General features: G+C 39.7%; 2 protein-coding genes across 2 annotated transcripts; one reads left to right on the top strand and one right to left on the bottom strand.

Annotated features, from left to right (window-relative positions):
* The first annotated feature begins 350 nt into the window (after positions 1 to 350).
* LOC130203712 (pleckstrin homology domain-containing family S member 1-like) lies at positions 351 to 3,961 on the top strand. The gene is made up of 8 exons (XM_056430077.1): positions 351 to 361; positions 764 to 801; positions 1,641 to 1,738; positions 1,815 to 1,933; positions 2,041 to 2,175; positions 2,762 to 2,837; positions 2,931 to 2,960; positions 3,627 to 3,961. Exons 2-8 carry the CDS (start codon positions 777 to 779, stop codon positions 3,837 to 3,839), a joined length of 696 nt encoding a protein of 231 aa, XP_056286052.1. The 5' UTR covers positions 351 to 361; positions 764 to 776; the 3' UTR covers positions 3,840 to 3,961.
* A 7,760-nt stretch (positions 3,962 to 11,721) lies between these two features.
* On the bottom strand, positions 11,722 to 23,474 carry dclre1a (DNA cross-link repair 1A (PSO2 homolog, S. cerevisiae)). The gene is made up of 9 exons (XM_056429431.1): positions 22,841 to 23,474; positions 20,059 to 21,408; positions 19,828 to 19,961; positions 17,815 to 17,933; positions 16,768 to 16,911; positions 16,464 to 16,609; positions 15,520 to 15,674; positions 14,452 to 14,593; positions 11,722 to 12,479 (listed from the first exon to the last, which is right to left on the bottom strand). Exons 1-9 carry the CDS (start codon positions 23,238 to 23,240, stop codon positions 12,313 to 12,315), a joined length of 2,757 nt encoding a protein of 918 aa, XP_056285406.1. The 5' UTR covers positions 23,241 to 23,474; the 3' UTR covers positions 11,722 to 12,312.
* Positions 23,475 to 23,513: the final 39 nt, after the last annotated feature.

Here is a 23,513-nt window from a genome sequence, read left to right as displayed (position 1 = left end):
AACGACATGTTTTGGAGTAACCTTTAAGTCCCTGTCTCTGCTACACTCATTCTTCATGAAATATCAACCGATGAAGCTTCTGGTGTCAAAAAGCTGGCATCAACCTTTTCTTTTGTCTGCAGAGAACTTTGAATTCTCATTCTGTTTTTTCACAAAGACATTTCTCTGCATGGAATTCTACAGCGAAACAATAGCACAGGAAGACTTGAAGGCAACTGAGTTCTTGAACCAGAAAATCCGGTTCCCCAGTGGAAATATGTCGTAACTGTTTACCAGCTATCGGAAAGCATCCCGCTTCCTCATGCAGCGGCACTCAGTCGAAGACGGCGAGGTGAGCGGTATCTCTCGAGGTGCTCCACAGGTAAGACCACCAACATTATGTTTGGTTTCATTGTGTCCCTGTTACAGCCAGCGTGTAGTGCGTCATGTGTGAGAATGATGTGTCTTTCCTAACATACTTTCACATGCTGGAACACAATTGAATAAGCGTCCACTTGTCAACATGTTTGGTTCCGTGTAAAGTTGTGTAAAGGTTAACAAAGGCCTGAGGTATTTTTTTTAAATAAGAGCAGATTTGCTTTTACTGGAACACGTCTATAAATCCAAAATAAGAATGAATATGAAATGATATTTGTCATACACCTGCACCTTAATGTTGTTTCTGTTTTGTGTATCCAGCCGTACTTCACTCTCCGCTTGCCGTTGTTAGTTTAAAAGGTGAACTATTTCTTTACTGATGCATTCCTGTGTTATTTTGGTTTAGGTGTGGTGTCACAATGCATAAGAGCCAGAAGATAACAGGTAGGTAATCTTCTTTATGGGTTGAGTCGAGTTATTTACTGGTATTTGTGGTTCCTGCTTTGTCAAGTCACAAAACAGTCATTTGACTTCGACAAGGAAACCTAGAATGTGTTTAAAAAAAAGTTTTTTATTATTTTTGTGTTTTCGAAAAGTGAGTATAAAACCTGTGAAGTACATGAACACATACAATTCAATAAATTATACAAAAGTAAGACAGGGACAAAAATGAAAGTGAAAAAAGCAAACTGAAGAGACTAACAGGTGGAGACTGATGAGTGAGAAATGGAGGTCCAGCTAAATATATATCGGTGTATTTTTATTGTTCTTGTTAAGCGATGGCTGGCGGGTTGCTAAGCAACCTCCAGAACCTCAGGAGAGGGTTTGAGTCAGCAGCGGTTTAGTGTTATTTTTATATTTTTGTTATTGGGGTTGTATAAACCATGGAAACCAATTTCCACAATAAGGGATACAAATAACATGAAAATATAGCTGTGATAATAAAAATATCCCCATGGTAAGTCAAAATTATGAGATACAAAGTCGAAATTATGAGATACAAAGTCATAATTATGAGATAGAAAGTCTAAATGATAAGGTATACACACATCCTATATAGATAATGTTACTACAAATAATAACAATAATGGGGAAATTATAATAACAGTAATGAGTCTGTTAACATGTACCAATGTCAACACACATCACATCATTCATTTTTCCTCTAAATCCTTTTCTGGATTTCCCAGCCAGCTAGTACAAGGAAACAAAGTTCAAGATTTCTGTCAACAAAGACACGATCTAATTGATCACAAAACAACCGGCTTTTTTTCCCCCCGCAGGTGGAAATGCGGTGTTTTACAAATCAATCAAACTTACGACGGAAATAAGATCTGGATACCTGTTCAAGTCTCCTCCCCAAAAAGGGTTGAAGACAGAGGTGACAGAGTCGTCACGATGGACGCAACAATTCGCCGCTCTTTATGTTTCTGTGTTTAATCATCGCTCTCTTGCAGAAATCATGGAAGAGGAGGTATTTTGTGCTGTACAAAATCAGTGAGCAAGAGCACCTGCTGAAGTACTTCCGGAGTCCAGAGGAAAAGGACAAGCCCCTTGGAGGGATTGACTTAACGCTGTATGTTCTCACAAATTATTTAATTTACCGTATTTAATAGCTTCCAAATGCAACTAAATCAGCGTTGTTTTTTTCAACATATGCGTCCTTTGTTTTCCCGTTGTCAGTATCTCGCTGTTGCATGTGAGCCCTGAAAAGCACCAGAGATGGAATTGGGTCCAGAAGAGCTTCAAGTGCTCCCCATCCTGCGTGCTCTACATCAGGGCGGCGGAGCGGGACTACTTCCTCATCGGGGAGAACCGGTCAGTCGGCTGTTTTGTTTACGGGGGATGTATAAAGCTCTGAGATGGACATTTTTTTAACTTCCGTGCATTTTACGACACTTTACTGTAAAAACTTGAATTTAAAATCTCTATCAAAAGCGTGTTATCAATACTCAGGGAATTTGAAAAAAACAAGAATCGATTTTTATTGTGCATTTAAATCAGGATACATTGTGCGGATAGATGGAGATACAGGGGTCGAATCACTTTCAAAGTAGGGGATGGTGTAACCAGGATTCAGGCCACACGGCTGGGTCGGCCAGTTCTCCTCTCAAGGCCCCCGCTGACGTGTTCACGGCGCCTCATAAAACACTTGTCCCATTTCCACACCAGCTACAATTTTGAGAGTTCAAACAATCAAAAGTAAATTATGATGTTACTTTTCTGTCTTTCCGCTGATAATGGCTTTAGCTTCCACTGTGCTCACACCAAATTGCTGCTTAAATGTCACCATTTCCACTCTATTTTGGGATTTAATTTGAAAATAAATGTAACAGCAACGTCATTGTTGAGGTCCTGAGACTTATTGGCTTTCAAGTGTTTCATTTGCCCCTCTCGCTTTTAGGGAGGAAGTCAACGGCTGGTTCGCCGACCTGGTTGAAGCCTTGAAAGACCGGCCTCAAACGTGTATGAGTTCACAGGTACGTTGAGGTGTTATTTCTTTATCATGTTTTGTCATTGCTTATTGAGACCAAGAGTCTCTTACACTTTCATGTTTGTTTGTTTTTCTAAAGGAAGTATCTAATGGGCAGCCAACAATCGAGGTAAATATTTAACCCTTGTGTTGCCTTAGGGTCAATTTGACCCGAATCAATATTACACCCTCCTGCCGCCTTAGGGTTAATTCAATGTTTAATGTCGGTGTTCTTTCGGTCGTCAACAAACAAACATAAAGTGCCTCACACTTAAACTTGGAAAACAATATTAATTCTAATAATTTTCTGGAGATTTTAATTGCTGGCGTCAAATTGAACCCAAAGGGTAAAATATGTTAGTAAATATAAAGGTAACAGGAGGGTGTAATATTTAATCGGGTCAAAATGACCCTAAGGCAACAGGAGGGTTAAAGGATAAACCCCAGAACCAGTCTAGGTGTTTCCCCTTGTCTCTAGCCATCCTGCTCCAGTCTAAGATCACCGATTGATATCTATCTTGTCTTGGAAAACAGAGAAAATTAGCATATTTGACAAAACATTGAGCTATTTCGTCGTCCCCATGCTTTGAACAATTCTTGTTGTCGCCTGGCTCAAACGAATGCCAACAAGTTTTGACATCCGATAAGTTGCTTGTATCTTCTTTCCACTCCTTCTTTCCACCTCTTCCTCCATTCTCACAGTGCTTGCTCTGTCTGAATTCCCCGGGTTTCCCCGGTGAATGCAAGAAGCAACCGCTTGACTTTTGAAATTTGACTTTTCTTCCTTTTTGACCAGGTTACTTCAAACCCCATTTCGTGGAAAAAGAAATCTGCAGCTGTGCCTTTTGAGGTTGGTCCACAATGTTGCATGCCTTGCATTAACTTGGCTACTCCTTCTAAATGCTTGCACCCTGTCGGTGTGGTTCTATCTCTGATGCATCTGGACGGACGACATCTGTCGACGGCCGTTCTGTATGACTCTATTTGTTGTGATGGTTTCTTTTTGTGACGGGAAAAGACATGTGTCCTCATTGTTAATCTGTACACATCATTTCATATATCTCTGGGGGTCATTTGTACCTTTATTTGACATTGGACACTAAAAAATGAGAATAGAGAGAGAGAGATAGAGAAAAGGGCGTGACATGCCGCTAAGGTCCCAAGACCTTAATTGAACCCAACCAAGACGTTGCAGTTACATGACTGAAATTCCCCCGAAATATCTCAAATAAAAGTATTTATTGACACACTGTCACATGACCCATACATCTGAGCCATCTATGATTGAGTATAGCTTAATGTATAACCAATGCATCTAATCCCAGGGGCACTGAGTTGAATGGTCTGAGAACAACATATACTGTCTCATAATGAATTGTCTTATAATTGTAAAATTAAATAATGTAAATCTAATAACAATATTGTATCAATGTTTTCTTTTACACATTAAATAATCCATAGAATTAAATTAATTTAAATTAGACTAATAAATATGTATATTCATATTTTACTATATTTGTCACTTTCAATATTTTGACTGGTTATCTGGTATTATTCTTGGGTATTCCCTGATTGTTTCCCCTTTGGTAACGAGTCCTGACGTATTAGTTAACTTATTGTTTGATTTGGGGCGTTTCGGTATCCCAGTGCGTACTTGAGTTTCTCTGATTATGTTTAATTTTATATTTATTTCCATTTTATGGTTTCTTTGCGTTTTGACATATTTGGATAATTGTTATTACATGTTTTCCTTGCATTGATTTTCTATTATATCGTTTATTTTTATTTATTGATTAATTATTATAGCAAATTTCATATAAATTATAAATTACATGAAAGTAAGATAGATTATGAAATTCTTAAATTATATTTAATAATAAGTAAATCATGAACTCATGCAAATTCATTTAATATACTAATATACAATACATATAAAAAGTGAATCATTTTGTGATTTTTTAGGATTTGATCAGTACAATTAATAATACATTACAATATGACAATAATAGGAAAAAAGGGGAAGGATATTCTTTGACCAATGCTCAAGTCTGTATAAATTCTATTAAAATAATATAATGTATTGAAAGGAAACATTGACCTGTACTATGTATGACAACGTGACTGTTTAAAGTACTAAATGCATTACTGTGAATTCAATTTTCAGAACGTTTATGAACATACTGAATGGAATGAAAGCTTTGTAAATGTCATTTAACTGTTATCAATTGATTTGAAAAATTGAAATTAATTACCCAAATGTGTATGAAATTAGACACTTCATTTAATGAACTTTCTAAAAGTTTTAGCAGCTGTGTGTCATTGTCTTTGCTATGTTTAGGCTAACCACAGAATCATTGTTGAGATTCATGCATACTAATCGTTCTTTACAATTAGGGTGATAATTTGTTCTACGTTGATATACATTTAGATATGATCAATTATGATTGGTCATTGTCGTTGGTAGAAATGTAGAATAGATTTTCGTGTACCTTCTGCATGTGCAAGTGCAGTTGATGGTTGAAGGCTGACTTCCAGCTGTGTGATCGGCTTATGCTGGGCTCGAAGTGAGCACTTTCCTGTACACTCCAGGCCAGTCAGATCACTGAGTGTGTGCGAGCTGACGAATGGCCTGATCGCGGCAACCCGCATTTTGCCAGCAGAGCCCTCCAAAAGAGCTCGTGTCTGAGAACCAAACTGAAGTGTAGCTGATATAGCACACTGGAGCACAGACCCACGGCCCTGGTCGAGACCCCGGCAGAGCTCCCTGGTCACATCACGCGCACGTCATTCACAAGGCAGATGGTCAGACCTTGCCACTTGGCAATGATCAGGTGTCTGGACATTTAGGGAGCTGGGGAAGAGGGATGACCGTCTGGCATCCCCTGTAGTAGGTGCCGGCGAGCAGATCGACTGTGCTCGCTAGCGCTTGTCGAGGTACGGCGAGGCTGGAGCTCTTATCACGGGGCATGTCACTGCCGTTGAAGTGCATTATGACTGCAATTGCGTATTTGTCGCGTTCGCGGACCGTGTCTGTATGTGTCGGGAGGGCTTGCAGCCTTCATGCTGTGATAGCTTCGGGCTCCTTCGGTAGTCTGTGGTGATGGTTTCGGAAGTCTGAGTTAATCTTGGCAGTCTGTGCAGTTTTTTTCTTGAAGCAGTTATCTGGAATACATTATGTTTGGAAAATGTTGCCGTTAGCAGATCGTACGCAAGTGAGAACTATGGGTTAAACGATCTATTTTCATGTTTTCTTCTTCATTACGTAATTCATGGTAGTATGATTAGTTTAATGTGAATTTTGTCTAGATTTAGAGAAATCAGTGAAATTTAAACATGTGGCACTAAGAAGAGAAGTACACTTGAAAACGGAAGTAATGAACATCGTGAATGATCATCATGTTTTCAACGCCGTAAGTGATTAAGTTTAAGATCTTCTACATGATCGTCTAATATACAAGTGATGCTAACGCAGTCATAGATCACACGTTCAGGTACTGAACTGACTGATCAAAGTTGTCGTTAAGTGTTATTCAAGAACTTAGCAAGCTGATCGCGGCAGTGAGCCAAGAGCTGGTCCCATGTTCTAAGTCGATCACTTGTACAAGTATCACGCGAATGAAGTGAGACCAGCGATGAGCAGTGGTCTCGCAACTATGGGTCTCGGAGCGTCACAATAACCCATAGAGCCGATTGGAGGAGCTTTGAACCCTTGATTCGAGATGGAAGGTGTTCGCTTTAACCTTGCATCGGTAAGTTCATATCTTGAGCTATGATGCTATTAAGATGTTAAGGACCTGATTGTGAGATTTATTCGATCGTGCATGAAATGAGGTTCCCAATGCATTTGGATTTCTATCAGTCGGATCATTATGGTTACATTTAGATGACGCTATATTATTAAGGCTGGAAGGTCTAAACTCAGATATTGTCACATCATGGATTAGGAACCAAGCTAAATCATGCTGATATCAAGTGATTCATCCCTAAGAGTGCTGCTAGTTTCCATGTTCTTGAACGTCATTACCAATACCGTGAATGAAACTCGTGATATTCGGTTTTTGTGACTATGTAATGCTTAGTATCAAATTGAAACATGCTGATATCAGTATGTAATTCACATTTCTGTATCGATTATCACTCAATGATTAGAGCTGCCATTAATTCACGCAATTTTACAAGATACAATGACCTGTTCATTCATGGCTGTTAATGCAAAGGTTATCATAGCTTACCATTTTGCCTTGGATTTTCATGTTAATGTGTAATTTGTAATACTTACATCACAATTGCAGCAGTTGGAATGAATTAACCTCGGATGATTACATATCGTATTACTCATAATGTAGACTCTTCTGAGTTGTCTTTTTTGGTATCGAGAGCAGCGATGCTGATCCTGCTCCAATGAAGATCAGTCGACTCTGAACCAGCAGTCCTGATCAAGTTTTGTTCTTTCATGGTGGCAGTGCAAAGCTAATGCGCTCAATTCGCGTCTTCAGAGTGGCGCAAGCCACACTGTAACACTGCACCATCTCTACTTTCCTCACAACCTTGTTTTGGAAATGACAACCTTCTTTTGATGCAATATTGAGTTAGTTGTATTGATCGAATTTATTTATCTTGAATTTCATTTATCATGCATTTCCATAATTATAACTACGTACCATTGATTGCATATTGTTATATGATAATATTATTTTTTTCTAGATTGTTAGTCTTATCAGCATTATTAAAATTCTTGATTAATTACGTCATTTCTAAGATATATACATCACTAAAATTTATTTATTTCCAATACAAATTTTAATTAATTTTATTTCCTTTACGATTATTTCGATTTATTTGCAAATATATTTATTTATTTAATCTAATATTATATTATTTGAATATATTGTATTGTAATTTACTGTATTATTATATATTATATATATTTATTTATATCATTTGTATATTTGATTTGATTTATCATTTTTTATTCATGTTGATCTGGATACTATTCCAATAGATGAAATTCATTATATATTCTTTTGACTTATACAAACTTTCCCTTGTGCCGTGTTTAATGATATTTTAGTTCGTGTTGATTCGTCATGTCTTAAATTGATTTCATTATTTTACATCGATTAATATTCTACATTGTCACACAGCTGTAGAATTAATGTCTGAATCTGTCAACTAAGCTTTAAACCCAATGAGTCTTCAATGGTACTGAAGAGCAATCTATGAAAATGAGATTTCCTTCTTTGACTGGCGATGTACATATTTGATCAGTACGCAGATGTCTCAAACGTACTTACTACTCAGATATTGATCTCTCAGTCTCTGACTTACATGCAGCGACGATCTGACGTTACTCAACGATGCGCCTGTAGACCATATCAGAGCAATCCGCTTGGAGCCTAGACATTCAATGAGCTGCTCGTTACTGCTGCCACGTTACGACAGTAGTTGATCAGATTCGCTCATATCGAGATCGGTCTATGGCACTCTTCAGTCTCGACTGATGACCACCTTATCTCATGTATCTCTGAAGGCGGAAATTACGATCGGTGCAGCCAGACTATCATGTATCTAGCTGACACTCTGATGACATTGCCTTACAGCTTGACGAAGAAGCTAGATTATCAACTGGCATTGACGATGACTTGCTCTTGCTATGTTATGATCAGATTATGATCTTGATACTGAGTATAGACTCAGTTGATTGCTGACTTGTACATCACTGCATATTACTATGAGCTGTTGATCATGATTACGTTAGCCATTGACGGCAGAATATATATCATTATTGTAAGTAATTCTTGCTTTAAATGCTAGAATATTCTATGTCAAAGCTCATATTTGAGGGAATATATTGTATTCTGCTATTATCCTTTAAATCCTGTTTAATTTCGAATATATTTGAGGATATTGCTTAAGCATTTCATGTTCATATAGTGTCAATCACTTCTCTACTTTAAGTTTAAGTTATAGCTAATTTTTCTTAATTTATAAGATGAAGTACCAGTTTCCAGGAAAGTTATCGTTTTGTTTAATTTAATGGTTGCTATTTGACCCAATCATGTCTTCAAGTTATGTGAATAGTTGAAGTATCTTGTTAAGAAATTAATTTTGTTTTCAAAACATCAATTGTAAATATTAATTTCCTTTTATTTAAATTCACATCTCTTTTATACTTTGTAAGGTTTAATTGATTTTCAAAATTACTTAAATTGAAAAGTCAACAGGTCCATATTGGAACAATTTCTTCAAATGTAAACATACATTTTAGGATATAATGGAAAGATTTATTTTGGAAGTACTCGTGCAAAGTATCTATTATTTAATTATTATATTGTAAATTCAAATAAATTTACTTTTATGTTTGAATTTGTACAATTAATTTGAATTTCCAATGTACATGGCATAATTAAAATTTTAAACTGTGGTAACCCTTAAGTATTTCAAAGATTTGGTCAACAGGAAATTCCATGCATTTTAATACGCCGAGCGCTCGGTGTGCAAACAGTGATTTGCAGTTTTACCAGAGCGTGGTTTATGATGTCATTCATATATTGTATATACTGAAGGTGAGATTACCGAGAATAGAATCAAAAGGCGAAGGATTAACAGGCACGTGTTTCCTCATACCGAAGACTTTCTCACGACACAAGCTCCTGGACTCCAAAGACACAATTCTGATTGTGCAAGGTGTGTCGTGCAGAGATTGTGAAATATGCACACGGTGACTGTATATATACTTATGTGTGAATATTGTTTTTAATAAGAATCTTTCAATCCAAGATGACTAGAAGCTACGGCGCTCCGATGAGAAAGTGATATGAAGATCACGATGTTGCGCACGAGGCGACAAAGTGATTCGATTATATTTCTAAAAAAAGATCCAATGTTGCCACGGTATATTATATTCAAACTTAATTGGTGTGGCACAACTATACGGCCGAGTGCTATAAGCCGTGCCGGGCCAACGGCGCCGACTTGAGAACACCAGCAGCTGGCGTCGACTGTGAAAAGGCCTTTCTTCCACACATGCTGTGGTTCCTCGAGACTGCTTGGGAAGTAATTACTGCAGGAGGAATAACAGATTAAGGAAGAGACGAGTATTTCATGCGGTCCAAGTTTTGTGAATTAAAATGCAGACAGAATGGGGAGGAGCCTCAGGCTGTTATCACCGATGTCTCTCCGATTCCAAGCAGAAATGACGCCTTTGACAGCCGAGGGCGGTTTTCTGTTTTTAATATAAGACGGAAAGATGTTTTTATCCTTTTTTTATCCTGGTGACCAATGCCACTCCCAGAGAAAGACAATATCAAATGGAAATTATTTGCAAAGCCTGTCAGTCAGAGTTCTTTATTTAAAGTGTAAAAGGATGTCCACAAAAAGACAAAGCTCGCCTCTAAACTCTTAACATCTAATTATCTGACATTGTTAATATTCCTACCACATGGTTTCAGCCTTTCCAAGATTCATGTTTTACGTTTTAATGGAGCTGTTAAACAAATATGAGTTGTAACAAAGATATTATTTTGTTTCTGAAATGATTTATCGCTTAGGGCTGTTCTTCAACTGTGATGCTCAAACTGTGCTGTATGAAAAAAATACTCTCTCATAAATGAATGTATTCTTTGCTAAGTTGCAGCAACTGCTGGATATACTGTGACACTGAGTCTGTTTTATTTGTAAAATTATACATTTTACCAGATTGATAAAAACACTGGCTGGCAATTTTCCTTCCTTCAAAAGCCTTTTCTTGTTTTAAGGAAAAGCAGTTTAATTTTGGGATTTACTGAAACACAATGTGAGAGCTGGAGGGGATTTATTATTTAAAAAAGTGGCGAGGATTCTGTATCCTGCCCGGCAGCGTAAATTCTTAACAACCTGAACTTCCTGTTTCTCTTCTTATCTCATCACCTCCACATATGGCGTGAGCCACCGACTTGAAAAACTCATATGACGGATTTTCAGTTCTCATATTCATGCCTCAAGGGAGAATACGATAGGCCATTATTATTATTAGAAATGGCTGTGGACAGAGATATAGTGATACAGTGGTTATTTCAACCACCTCCTTAAGTGGGTGATAGTCATGACGACACATGCATTATATAGAATGAAAAAAGCAATGATAAAGTTGAAGTTGGTCAACGTGAAAGGTGAAATCGGGCAGTGACTGTGGAAAGACGCCTGTGACAGAGACGGAGATTCTCCCTCTACGTTCTCAGAGACTAAACTGCTGATGCAAGAAAAGAACCTGCATTTTCAAAGCCGCCGCACAACAGCGGCATGTATTCCTGCGTTCGGATTTCCATCGGTATGGATCAGGCACGTGCACAGATAGACCCCTAGTGGGACTCAAGCTCCTCCCCTTTTGCCCTGGATGAGAAAATTGCCCCTTTTTCTGGAGACAAATTGTTTCCTCATTCATCAGTATTTAATAAAAAATACTTTCTCCATCATCAATTCCCTCCAAATGTATTTTGATATCTAACGGGGCTTTTATTTTTTTACATGAGTACCCGTTAGCCAATCAGAACTCTTGTACTGTCGTTGCCATGTAATAATTCATATTTATTCATCAGGAAAATGTAAACTAGCCGTCTCATCCTGCCAAGAGGAAACGCAGGTCGAGGACCGCAGAATTAGTGGAATGCTGATGATGTTTCAGCTCTGTCAGAACATTTTTTGGGCGATGGGTGCCCTTTTTTGGGGGGTTTGAGCACCTGCCCCCCAAAATGTCTGTGCACGTGCCTGGTATGGATCATCTGAATGTACAATATTATATAACCGTAAAAACCACGGCGCAAAGTTTGCAAATTCAAAAAAATATATAGCAAAACTGGTCCTGAAGCTCACGTCCACACGATGAGCAGATTGTAAAAAATAATTAAAAAACAAAGCGTTAAAAACATTTATTATTTTCAAGCATAAAACGTTGGTTTAATAGCACAAAATAGATTGTTATAAAATTGCACAGTTTTAAAAGGAGCACTATATTGTTAGCAATCAAAGGTAAGGGGCGGACGTAGCCACAACAGGCAGCAAACACATCCAATTTATTCAGTTCCATTATGTAATAATAACAATACGTAAGCCTTATTGTCAACATGATGCGTGTTATGACCTCAGATAATGTTTTTCGCATGTGTAAACAGCTTTCAGAATTGGGCCATTGTAATTCAGCCCATTGTGAATAAAAGCACAACCGTGATTATAAATTGGCTCAGGAGCATATACTTGAGCCTTTCTTTCATAAACGATATTGCAGTTCATGATCACCGACTTCACATCACAACCCCTCGCTCTGCGTTGAAACGCCGCCGTGATGAGCTCGGTGTTCCGAGGCGAGCAACTTTTAAAACAATCATTAAAAAGCATTACATGTGTTTCTCATGGTCATACGGTATTGAAATATAATCCCTCTTTAGCTCCGAGTGGCGAAAGAGCAGAAGAGGTTCCGCCGTGAACAAAGTGGACCTGTACACAAGCTAGAGTGTCGCTGTGGTTTCCCTGAGCCACCCACTGAAGCACTGCTCCATCGCCTTCCTGCTGGCGATGCTGCCGTTGTTCACCGTGGGGATGATCTTCAGGGGCCGAAGCCACTGGACAAAACGCTTCAGCTCCAGGAAGCTGCTGTGCTCGCTGTACGGGATTCCTGTCGAGACCGCAGAAAGGGTTGTAAATAAGTTTATTTTGATAACATCTGCAGAGGTCTTATGTTTTAAATTAATACATATAGAAAGATATTATAATAGAAAATATTAGGGAGAATATTGATATTGTTATTAATGTATTATGAAGCATAGGGGTAATGTTTACTCTATGCAAATGTAAATGGCAAGAATTAATGTATGTTGCATGAGAGTGACTGTTTGTTAGTGTTATAGATTGACGAGGCCGGTTGAATTCCGTCAAGTGACTTACAATAACAAGGGACTTTTATTGTGAAAGTGACTTTAATGCGGACAATAACAAGACGGGACTCTTATTGTGAAAATACTTGTTTAGCGACTTGACCGGAAGTGACGTTTTGACTGGGGCCGGTGAGATTGAGTATGAAACTCCATGGATTAGAGAAATCGGGTCTCTTCTACAGGTATCGGAGGCGCCGGGAGCCGAGGAAGAGCGCCTTGAATGTTTGTTTGACACTTCCTGCCATTAAATGTTGATAACTTAATTCACGCGCGTCCGGAAGCCTGTTTTCCATCATCTGCGAAGTGCCCAGTTTCATAACTACTTTACAGTTGCATCATCAAGTTCAACAAGAATTTAAAATGAAACAAGAAAAAAAACTAAATTAAATTAAAATAACCCACGTTTACTTTTTCCTCGAGCTTATTTCACGTGTAGATGAGGATAACAATAAATCCCGATGATAATAATAATTCCGATCTAAACTGAACCTACTCAAGCGGACAAGTCGATCCTCCCACATGTAGGGAATGCTATTAGGAGCGGTCGCAGCATACGGCCGGGAAGAGAAGCAGGAGGAGATCAACACAAGCGAGAGGCCTCTCATTGGCTTCCGCCTGACTGACACACAAACTGCTGAGGAGGAAGACATCACGGGCGAGTGTGTGGCGCCAGTCTCTCGCTGGTGATTGTGGGTTACAGACCAGATGGCTGATGCTGTTGACGGATCTATTCAGAACATGAAACAGAGGGCAGGGCGAACAACGGGCGAAACCTGCCGTGTAAAGTAAAAACCCATTGTAGAAGTGTGGCGTCATGGCAGACAACTGTCGTGCAATGCAGGGTTCTTACACATTTTGACCGACGGATTTCCATGACTTTAAAACACATTTCCATGACCAAACTGAAATCTCGGTATAAACATAAAAAATCTAGAAAATTGTGCGTATTGAGAGCGTACGCCGGCTTATATTTTGAGCGTCTTTCTTTAAAAAACATATTAATTATTTCAAACTCGGCGTAAATAAACACGTGATTATAACAAATTTCCTTGACTTTTCCCAAACTTTTATGATTTAAGTTTTTTCCATGACTTTTCCAGGCCTGGAAATGACCATTTTATAATTCCGTGACTTTTCCAGGTTTTCCGTGACCGTAGGAACCCTGGCAATGTCTCCTGAATATGGCCCCTCTTGTCGTGGCCAAGCTAAACCAACTCTTCTATTGTTCATTCTCAGCCTCTCTTCATATCTCCGCTCTGCTCTTTGCCAAAAGAGGGAGCTGCAGGCTAAATACAACAATTTGAAGAACATTCTGGTTCTTTTAAAATACTGGTTCACAGCGACCAAATGTCTGCAAAGAGGTGGATTTATTAATGAGACGGGGCGGCTGTAGCTCAGTGGGGTGAGGGGGTCGTCGGTTCGATCCCCGCTCTCCCCATTAGTTGCAAGTCGAAGTGTTCATGAGCAAGGCACTGAACCCATAGTTGCTCCCCGGGCGATTCACTGCAGCCCACTGCTCCTTAATAACTAAGGAGGGGTTAAAGGCAGAGAATACATTTCGTTGCCTGTGTGCAATGACAATAGATTGAATCCAATCCAAAAAAACACACTCAGCATCTTTTTGACCTCATAATGGAATATCGGTGTTTTCTCTGCAGATGGTCTCATGTGAATATACATGTGTTATTTCCTGATAATAAATAATCTATGTACCATAGATAGAGATGTTGCCACTGACGTATGGCTGAACATCTTCCACTGATTCCACCTGCTGGCTGAAGGTCCAGCCTGTGGGCTTGAAGGCCACCAGCTGGTCATATCGCTCTGAGAAGCGCGCCAGGTAATCCTGCAGCTTCTGGAGATGTGAGGACGACCAGGGGAGAAATGGAAGGGAGAGTTTTAACATTCAAACGGCGCCACATTGTACACGAAATGCAGTTTGTGGGAGTGAGGAATGAGACGCAGCATGTGAGCCTGATGTATCGAATGAAATGTGACGGTTGCTACCCAGAACAGCCGTTAAAACCTAGATATTTGGCTCTCGTCCAACCTGCAAACATGAGGTTGTTTGCCAGCCGGCATACAAAACGGCAATGTTTTTGTCTATAATGAAAACATTGAATTTAAAATGTTTTTTTCATACAGTTTAATCCATCAATTTAATTCAAGGTGACTCCAAGTTGTAGAAGTTCAAAACAAAATGGCTAAACAGTCAACTCAAAGCTCCCAATGCAAATCTAAACTGCACATATTTTCCCCAAGTCAGCCCTTCTGTGCCTAGTGATGCTTGAACTCTACCAACTCTGGGACTTATCTGTGTTTATACATATGGCAAATTGAAATGCTTCAGTTCTTTTTCGAAAGACGATGTGCTTGGTCATCATAATTAGCATTTCCTAATTATTTCAACTGCTGGGCTCGATATTTGCATAGGGAATAGGCCGTAAGCATAATAAAAAGATTTTTGCATTTCTAAATAAACTGTCCACAGACAATTTGAGAGTTGTCGGTTAAACAAGAGAAAAATAAAATTGACACAAAAATTCTACAGACAATTTGAAAATAGTGTATAACTATATTAGTTAGAATGCCCTTCATCTCACCAAGTAGTGCATTAATAAATAAAAACCGTCAAACTTATTCACACACATTGGATGTGGTGAATACATATAGAAACTGCTGGGGGACATAGTCTGATGGGATATATTTGCTGGTACTTAGTTTATTGAAATGGCTCTTCTTTATAGACCACTTCATGGAAAGTGAGCCTGCTGCACCTACTTTGAAGGAGAGCTGCATCATGGGCAGCACGTGGACCTGGGCTGCCTTCCAGTCGGTGGTCACACTTCGCCGGACTTGCTCCCACTCCAGACAGCACATGGTGTTGAATTTGTCTCGAGAGAGACACACCTTCGACCCCAGGACCTCGGCCAGCGCTACAAATAAAGCAGATTACGGTCTGTGTAAAAACAAGGATTGTGGGCGATTCAACCTTTTCCTTTTAAGACGCCCCACCAACGATGTGTATGTTGTATTTCAAGATAAAGTTTACTTTCTCCACAACAAGACAAAAGAACATTTCTATAAAGTATGACATAAACTGCTGGATAACAAGTTTTTTTCATACTATTCTTAGAATTAAATTATTTTTTTGTAATATACGTCATGAGAAAATATTTCATGTCTCATCAAATCGGTCAACTTATCAGACTGATGAGTTCTATCAGCCCTGTGACGGCCCCAGGGCCTCTGTCAGAACGTATGTGTTGTGTGTGTTTTTCCGTGTTGCGGTTTTCCGGGATGATTGGAAAACTTCTTCAACGACGGGGTAAGGCACTCGAGCTGCGTCACCGTTGGGTGGCGACAGCAGGACGGCGCTCAGTGAGACTAATCAATAATCCTCATGTTCTATGATCAGCTCGGGAGCCTTTCGGCAAGTGCAGACCTTTGTCAAATAATATTCCTTTCTGTTACTTTATTCCTCCTGGGTGCTTTCCCAACTGTTATGGACTCGGGAAACCAGATGAATTAACTGCTTTGGTTTTTAGTCAGCAACAGGATGAATTAATTCACTTTAAATATATATATATATATATTTTTAAAGCTAAGTAACTGAGGTATGTTTCTAATGCCGTATAAAGAAATGATTACATTTCAGGAGATACACGCAGCAACAAAAGATGAGAAAACCACATAAGCGTCAAGTACAATTTCAAAACACTCACCCAGAAAGACCTTCTCTTTTCCCACAGAGTAGGACCCGCACACCACGAGTGTCCGGGGGTTGAGGGTCACCAGTTCAAAGGCTGTGTTGGCTGCAAAGGTGATGACCTCTTGCTGTCTGGGGAAGGTGTACTCAGGGCTGCAGTAGCTGAACAATTACAAGAGCTTACATTGAACATCTCCCGTTTGGTCCGAGGACATGGACTATGAATAAAGCGTGCACATTTTAAGGCATATTAGTCCACGTAACCAATCAAAATGGTAACTTATACAGAGCAATATGAGAGGAGACAGAGAGGCGCTAACGTGGTGTCCAAGTAGAGCGTCTGCACCCTGCAGCCCAGCAATTCGGGGTAGGTCTCCATGGAGGGATCCGCTCTGAAGTCTCCAGTGTGGAGGACAGTCTGTCCGTCGGGCAGGAAGAACAGCAGCATGGCAGCTCCTGGACAACTGACAGAACAGACGGGATGCACGAAGATTAAAAGGAGATAGGAATTGCAGTAAATGGAGGAAGTGGACCCTATGGCAGTTGACACCGAATTGACATGACAGCAGGTTTTTCTGTTCTTTTCCCCCTTTTTTTGTTTTTTATATATTTTATTTTTAATTCTGGTTGTCGATGTTGTTGATGACTTGTTGTATTTGTGTTCTTATTGTTGAATAAAGAGAAATTTGTAATTAAAAAAAAGGAGCTAGGAATTCAGATGAACTAGGATAAGCATCTTCTGAGAAGCTTTGACTGTCAAGGAATGTGGTCAATAACGCAGGTTTACTAGCGGTGACTGGTTCACAAGGGTTGGTACAGTAAGGTTTCAATTTAAAAGTAATGCTGTAAACCTTAAAAAAAACAGCTGACGGTTTCCCTAAATAACGCCTATTAGTATTCTTCAGTGAAACAATCTAGGCAGTTGGTTTAGACCAGGGGTCCTCAAACTTTTTCCTGTGAGGGCTACATAACTTTTCCCTTCTCTGATGGGGTCAGTTTGTAACAGAAAAAAATGTGACGATCACAGGGGTGCCTAAATGTAAACATGTATTGTTTTCCAGAAAGCCACACATAACCAAATATTAATAACCCTTTCCGGGATCTTCAGTAAGAAAAAAAGTCAGGAAATAAAGAACACTATTTATGAAATAAATAATAACCAAACACCCCTCTCTGTGTTCTTCACAGAAAAAAAGTCTAGGATTTGCGTGGCCATACTGAAAAAAAAAATTCATAATGAGTCTGGTATTGTTCAGGGGGCCGGGCCAAATGTGGAAACGGGGGCCTTAGTTTGGGGACCACTGGTTTCGACTCTCGGACTTTGAAATCGGGGACAGTGGCTGATTGCCGTCGGGTTGATGACTCACTGGTTGGCCTCCAGCAGGGTGACCGTGGTTCCCTCGACGGTGACCTGGGTGTTCATGGGCAGGATGTGGACGTACTGCTCTGCCACCTTCAGTTTGCTCTTCACAAGGTTCCCTGTAATCTGAGCAGGCGAGGCAGCCGTCAGTCAACGCAAATCTCTCTCCTCTACTTACACGCAGTGACTCGGCAACGGCCACAAAAGCTGTGAAAACACGTATTTTTTTCTGGGATGCGACCCACCTAGCGTCCACGTTGAATTTCATGTGACCTACCAAATAAACAAATTCCCAACGGATGAGTCCTTGAAAGTCTGTTTTTAGTTATAATCCTAACATAGCACCCACTGATAAATCATGACCCATTTGACGGGAGAATTCACATCCAGCTTCTTCCACTAAAACATTGTATTCTAGATACTATATATTGGGGGATTACAATGTGTTTCAGAGGTATATTCTTAAATACCCCAGTAGGATAACTAAAACATCAACGATGCCATAAGGAACATGCTGTACACAAAACACATGAACTGAAGTCTAAATTAGAAATATATAATTGTTCTGCTATATACATAAATTAATTTTGTCTTTTTTTTTGCTTAACCATCCTGTTACCTTAGGGTAAATTTGACCCCATTCAATGTTTAACCCTCCTGTTACCTTTCGGGTCAATTTGACCCCATTCAATGTTTAATGTCGGTGTTCTTTCGGGTCAATTTGACCCCAGGCTGTTTTTCCCTGTGTCAAACATATAAGAAATATCAACTTTTTTATATATTTAAAGGGCTATTTAGGTAGTCAACAAACAAACATAAAGTACCTCACTTGGGAACAATATTAATTCTAATAATTTTCTGGAGGTTTTAATTGCTGGGGTCAAATTGACCCCGCGGGTAAAATATGTCAGTAAATATAAAGGTAACAGGAGGGTTAAACATTGAATGGGGTCAAATTGACCCAAAGGAAATAGGAGGGTTAATTCATCTCCGTAATTGGATGCAACATTTGCACAATGACAACAAAGATATAAAGTAATAACCGGAAAAGACAAACCGACCCAGAAAAACAAAGAGTCCTGGATGTGAAGTGTTTTTATCCAAAACCGTGTAAAAAAAGAAAGAAACAAGAGAAACACAAAAGGTCTTTAAATTCAAATCAATAGAGTCGCTGGTAAAATTGTTATTCATAACCGCAAGTTCATTTTCATTGCTGAGTCCATGCAGTGCAGTGAGATAACACCTGGATGAGGCATTTACTCTATGAATTCTATGGAAGAGAGCATTGAGGGAGCTTTTTAATGAAATGCAAATAAATAATAGTATTTAAGGACTAAAAGGCCTTTGGAGGGGAGAGCTGCCATTTATTAATAACACAAACACACACATCTACACTCTTCTTTTCTTTCACTGTATGAATTATAAAAAATATATCGAGTTGGTGTATGATGCTGTTTCAGCGGTGGACTTAAATTAAATCTGAGTAAAAAACACCTTCCATAACTGTTTTTTTTGTTTTTGTGCAGAGAAAATCATCAAATAAGAAATATAGTATAATAATTGACTCCCTTTATCGATTAACATATGGCTGATTGATACACAACTCAACCAGTATGAACACTTAACAGACACTTTGCCACCATTTAACCCTCCTGTTACCTTTAGGGTCAATTTGACCCCATTCAATGTTTAACGTCGGTGTTCTTTGGGGTCAATTTGACCCCAGGCTGTTTTTCACTGTGTCAATATAAGAAATATCAACTTTTTTATAGATTTAAAGGGCTATTTAGGTCAACAAACAAACATAAAGTACCTCACACTTAAACTTGGGAAACAATATTAATTCTAAATAATTTTCTGGAGGTTTTAATTGCTGGGGTCAAATTGACCCCGAGGGTAAAATATGTGAGTAAATGTGAAGGTAACAGGAGGGTTAAATGACAAAGCGTGAACCCCAACCTATAGAATCAAATAATACTGGAAGTCCTTCACAGTCTACAACAACCAATGCTTTACTTACTGAGTTACAGTAGATCGGAAGTTTGGACTTCTTGGTCAAACCTCCGTAGTGGTCGGAGTGGAAATGTGTCAGGAAGTAGGTTGTGATTCCCTGGATCTCTCCATACTGAAACGCATCGATGACAAACTTTGTGCCTGAGAAAAAATAAACATTTCGCCGATATCTTAGAGAGCGAAACACAAAATAATTCAAAAGTATGCCGCGATAAATGACACAAAGTCTCCCACTGACCTGGAATCTTCTTGTAGAAGGGACAACGTGGGAACTCCACTTCTCCGTCAGCGTTCCTTCTGTTCCATCTTCCTCCTCTCCAGCCTCTGGTCCCACCTTTCCCCGCATTTCCCCGAGCATTCCCTACGTCGCTATGATCTCCCGTCGCTGTGGTTTTGTCAGTCCTACTCTTTCTTTGCCTTTCTCTCCTCTGTCCTGATTGCTCACCAAGTGCTGGAACAGAGGTGGCGTTGAGTTCATTTGATCCACTCTCAGCAACTTTCTCCTTCTCCTTCAGGGGTTTGAGGCCAAAAAACACCCCGATGTCCGTCTGCTTCAGCCCAGAGGCCTCACCTGCCTTGGTCCGGCTCTTCTGCGGCGACATGATTTGAGATCTTTGGCCGGTGGAGGCTTGCGACGAAGGTCCCGCAATACTGTCGTCGTTCAAGCTTTTTAAAGGCAGGCTATCCGAGCTTAAAAGAGTTTCTCTCAGGCGCTCTAAAACAATACTCTGAGGAGACCGAATGCCGCTTTTACATGGACCGATGGCACCGGTAGATTTATCGTGAGCTTCTTTTTCACCCAGGAAATCAACTCGGCTCTCGGCGCCTGTCGAGGCGGCTGATGAGGGAACTGAACACAGCCGGGTGTTTAAGGAGGCTGACGCCTTCACCTGCACATTATTGGTTTCAAAAGTATTTATAAAGTCAGTGAGCAGCTCATCTTCACTTGAGAAATCGTCACTGAACAGCACCGTGGCGTCTTCATCCGCATTGGGAAGTGCGTCTTTATTAAAAAGTACTTTTCGACATTCACTTCTGTTGACTGCAGTCTGTGCAGGGAATTCAGAAAGAGGGGAATAGGATATCGCATTATTGTTGTCAGAGGAAGATTCTCTTTTGAGTAAACCTTCACGAGCTTGTCTTCCACTCTCTGCATTGACAGGAGTGGATGAAAGCTCTGTTCGACTTTCTTGGGAAGAACCGATAGATGTTTGGCTTTTCGTGGAGGACGACCAGCCTTTCTTTTTCTTAAAATCCTCCGGGCCGGGTGAGCGCAGGAGCAGAAGTCCATTTGTAAGTTGAGATGGAGGCGTTCCGATGTGATTACGATCAGGGGTGACACTACGATTGGATAAGGCAAAAAGACTGAGAACACTATCCTGTGAATTCTCTAAACTAGAGCCATCCAACTCATTGTTCATCATTCCTGGGAGACAGCTGAAGACGGTTTTCCCGCTTGTCCCCGCCTGCTGGGAGAGACCGAGGAGGGCTGCGTCGCTGTTTGCTCGACTGTGGGCCAGGAGGGTGTGGTTGAATTTCTTATAATGGCTTGAAATGCTCGAGAAGCACTGAAGACCATTTGGACATTCTGTGTAAACAGATAAAACATGGAGAAATTAGACATGTCAGCATTGTACAAAATGAGAATTATTTAAAAGCACCTAAATTCAAAATACAGATATTCAAAAAATGTGACGTTCTTGATTTTACATCAGTTTACTCGTCGCAGCTTTTCTAGAAAAATAAATTCTGATGATATGGTAAAGATTTTCTTTAACTGGGCATGGGATTTCCCATTTTAACCAAGATAGATATTTGGTGCATGAAAGATATGGGCATTTACCAATCAGGCAGAATTTGGTGCCATTACTTTCAATGGATTACTTTCCAAGTTATATTATGACGAGAAAACTACATTTTATTATTTTTGCTAATACGGAAGTGCCTGAAAGGCAAACACATATGGCTGCCTCACGTCACTCAAAGTCTGCCGTTCAAAGTCATTAAAACCAAGTTGATTTGAGCTATACGGCCAATGTAAACGGCGACCAACTCTGCAATTACATAACCTTCTTAAGGTCAATAAGTGGAAGGTTTTCCATCGCTAACATCCATCCCATATAACATAAACTACACACGATAAAGGATGGTGGGTGATGCAGAATCCAGTGTTTTTGGAGCTTTGACCATCCCAGGGACTAAAAGTTGGGCTTTGTCTCAGTGGTGTTGACCATTTTTTTGAATCCGTCTCTAGTAAGACCTCAATCCTATGGAAGTGCATTGCTAAATCGCTGGATCCTTCAAGTACTGTGGAATGACTATGAAGAACATCTCGCAGTATATGGCATTTCAAAGCATATTGAAAAATACAAATATTTATAATTTATTTCATCGAGGGCCGGTGTGTCAAAGAGAGCGTGCCAGTATACAGGACTGTCTCAGAAAATTAGAATATTGTGATAAAGTTCTTTATTTTCTGTAATGCAATTAAAAAAACAAAAATGTCATGCATTCTGGATTCATTACAAATCAACTGAAATATTGCAAGCCTTTTATTCTTTTAATATGGCTGATTATGGCTTACAGCTTAAGAAAACTCTAAAATCCTATCTCATAAAATTTTAATATTTCCTCAGACCAAGTAAAAAAAAGATTTATAACAGCTGAGTGTTTGTCAAGGCTCAGGAAACCCTTGCAGGTGTTTCGAGTTAATTAGACAATTCAAGTGATTTGTTTAATACCCTACTAGTATACTTTTTCATGATATTCTAATATTTAGAGATAGGATATTTGAGTTTTCTTAAGCTGTAAGCCATAATCAGCAATATTAAAAGAATAAAAGGCTTGCAATATTTCAGTTGATTTGTAATGAATCCAGAATGCATGACATTTTTGTTTTTTGAATTGCATTACAGAAAATAAAGAACTTCATCACAATATTCTAATTTTCTGAGACAGTCCTGTATGTTGCGTCAGTTCAGGTGTGTATGACGTGTATGAAGGAGTGTGGATGTCTGTACCTGTGCACGTGTCCCTGGGGGTGTCAAGACATTCAGAGACATGCCATCTTTGAGTCTGTACCCCCAGAATGGAAAAGGGCATCTGACACATGGGGCAAAAGTCTCCAGAGGACGGTCCCTCAGCAGCACGGTCCGTTTGCACTGGGTCACTCGCAGAAGATGACTTTGAGGGTGGATCACGTGACTCGAAACTGCTCCCAGCCACGTTCCTGCTGTCCCCAAATCCAGGAGTCTTGACCCTCACGTCGGGTGACTCGACCGGGACAGAAGTGTCTCTCTTGGAGGGTTTTTTGACAGTGCATCTTCTTTTAGTCACAGCGGGTGATTCGTGCCTCTTCTTTTTCTTCTCAAGAGGTTTATATTCCCAAATGTCACTTTCAGAGTCGTCCTTCTCTGACATTTGGAGCAAAAGAATGCGTAACGTTCCCAAACGGTACGTTTAGCTACACACGTATTGGGGTTTGCTAACATCCCACGGTTGCCGAAAATAATAAATGTTACACTACATTAACGGTTACTGTAGATTCCGTAAGATTGTGAGGATCATTTCCGTTGCAAAAAATAGTTTCCCGTTTGCTAAATACGACGTTAAGTGTTTTTAGCGACAACAAACGTGACATGATGTGTGGTCCGCTAAGACAAGTTGGTGCTTACCGCCACAGGACAACAGTGA

The sequence above is a fragment of the Pseudoliparis swirei genome, chromosome 13 (genome assembly GCF_029220125.1).
Source record: "Pseudoliparis swirei isolate HS2019 ecotype Mariana Trench chromosome 13, NWPU_hadal_v1, whole genome shotgun sequence".
Taxonomy (NCBI): domain Eukaryota; kingdom Metazoa; phylum Chordata; class Actinopteri; order Perciformes; family Liparidae; genus Pseudoliparis; species Pseudoliparis swirei.
This window is presented reverse-complemented; position numbering and strand designations above follow the sequence as displayed.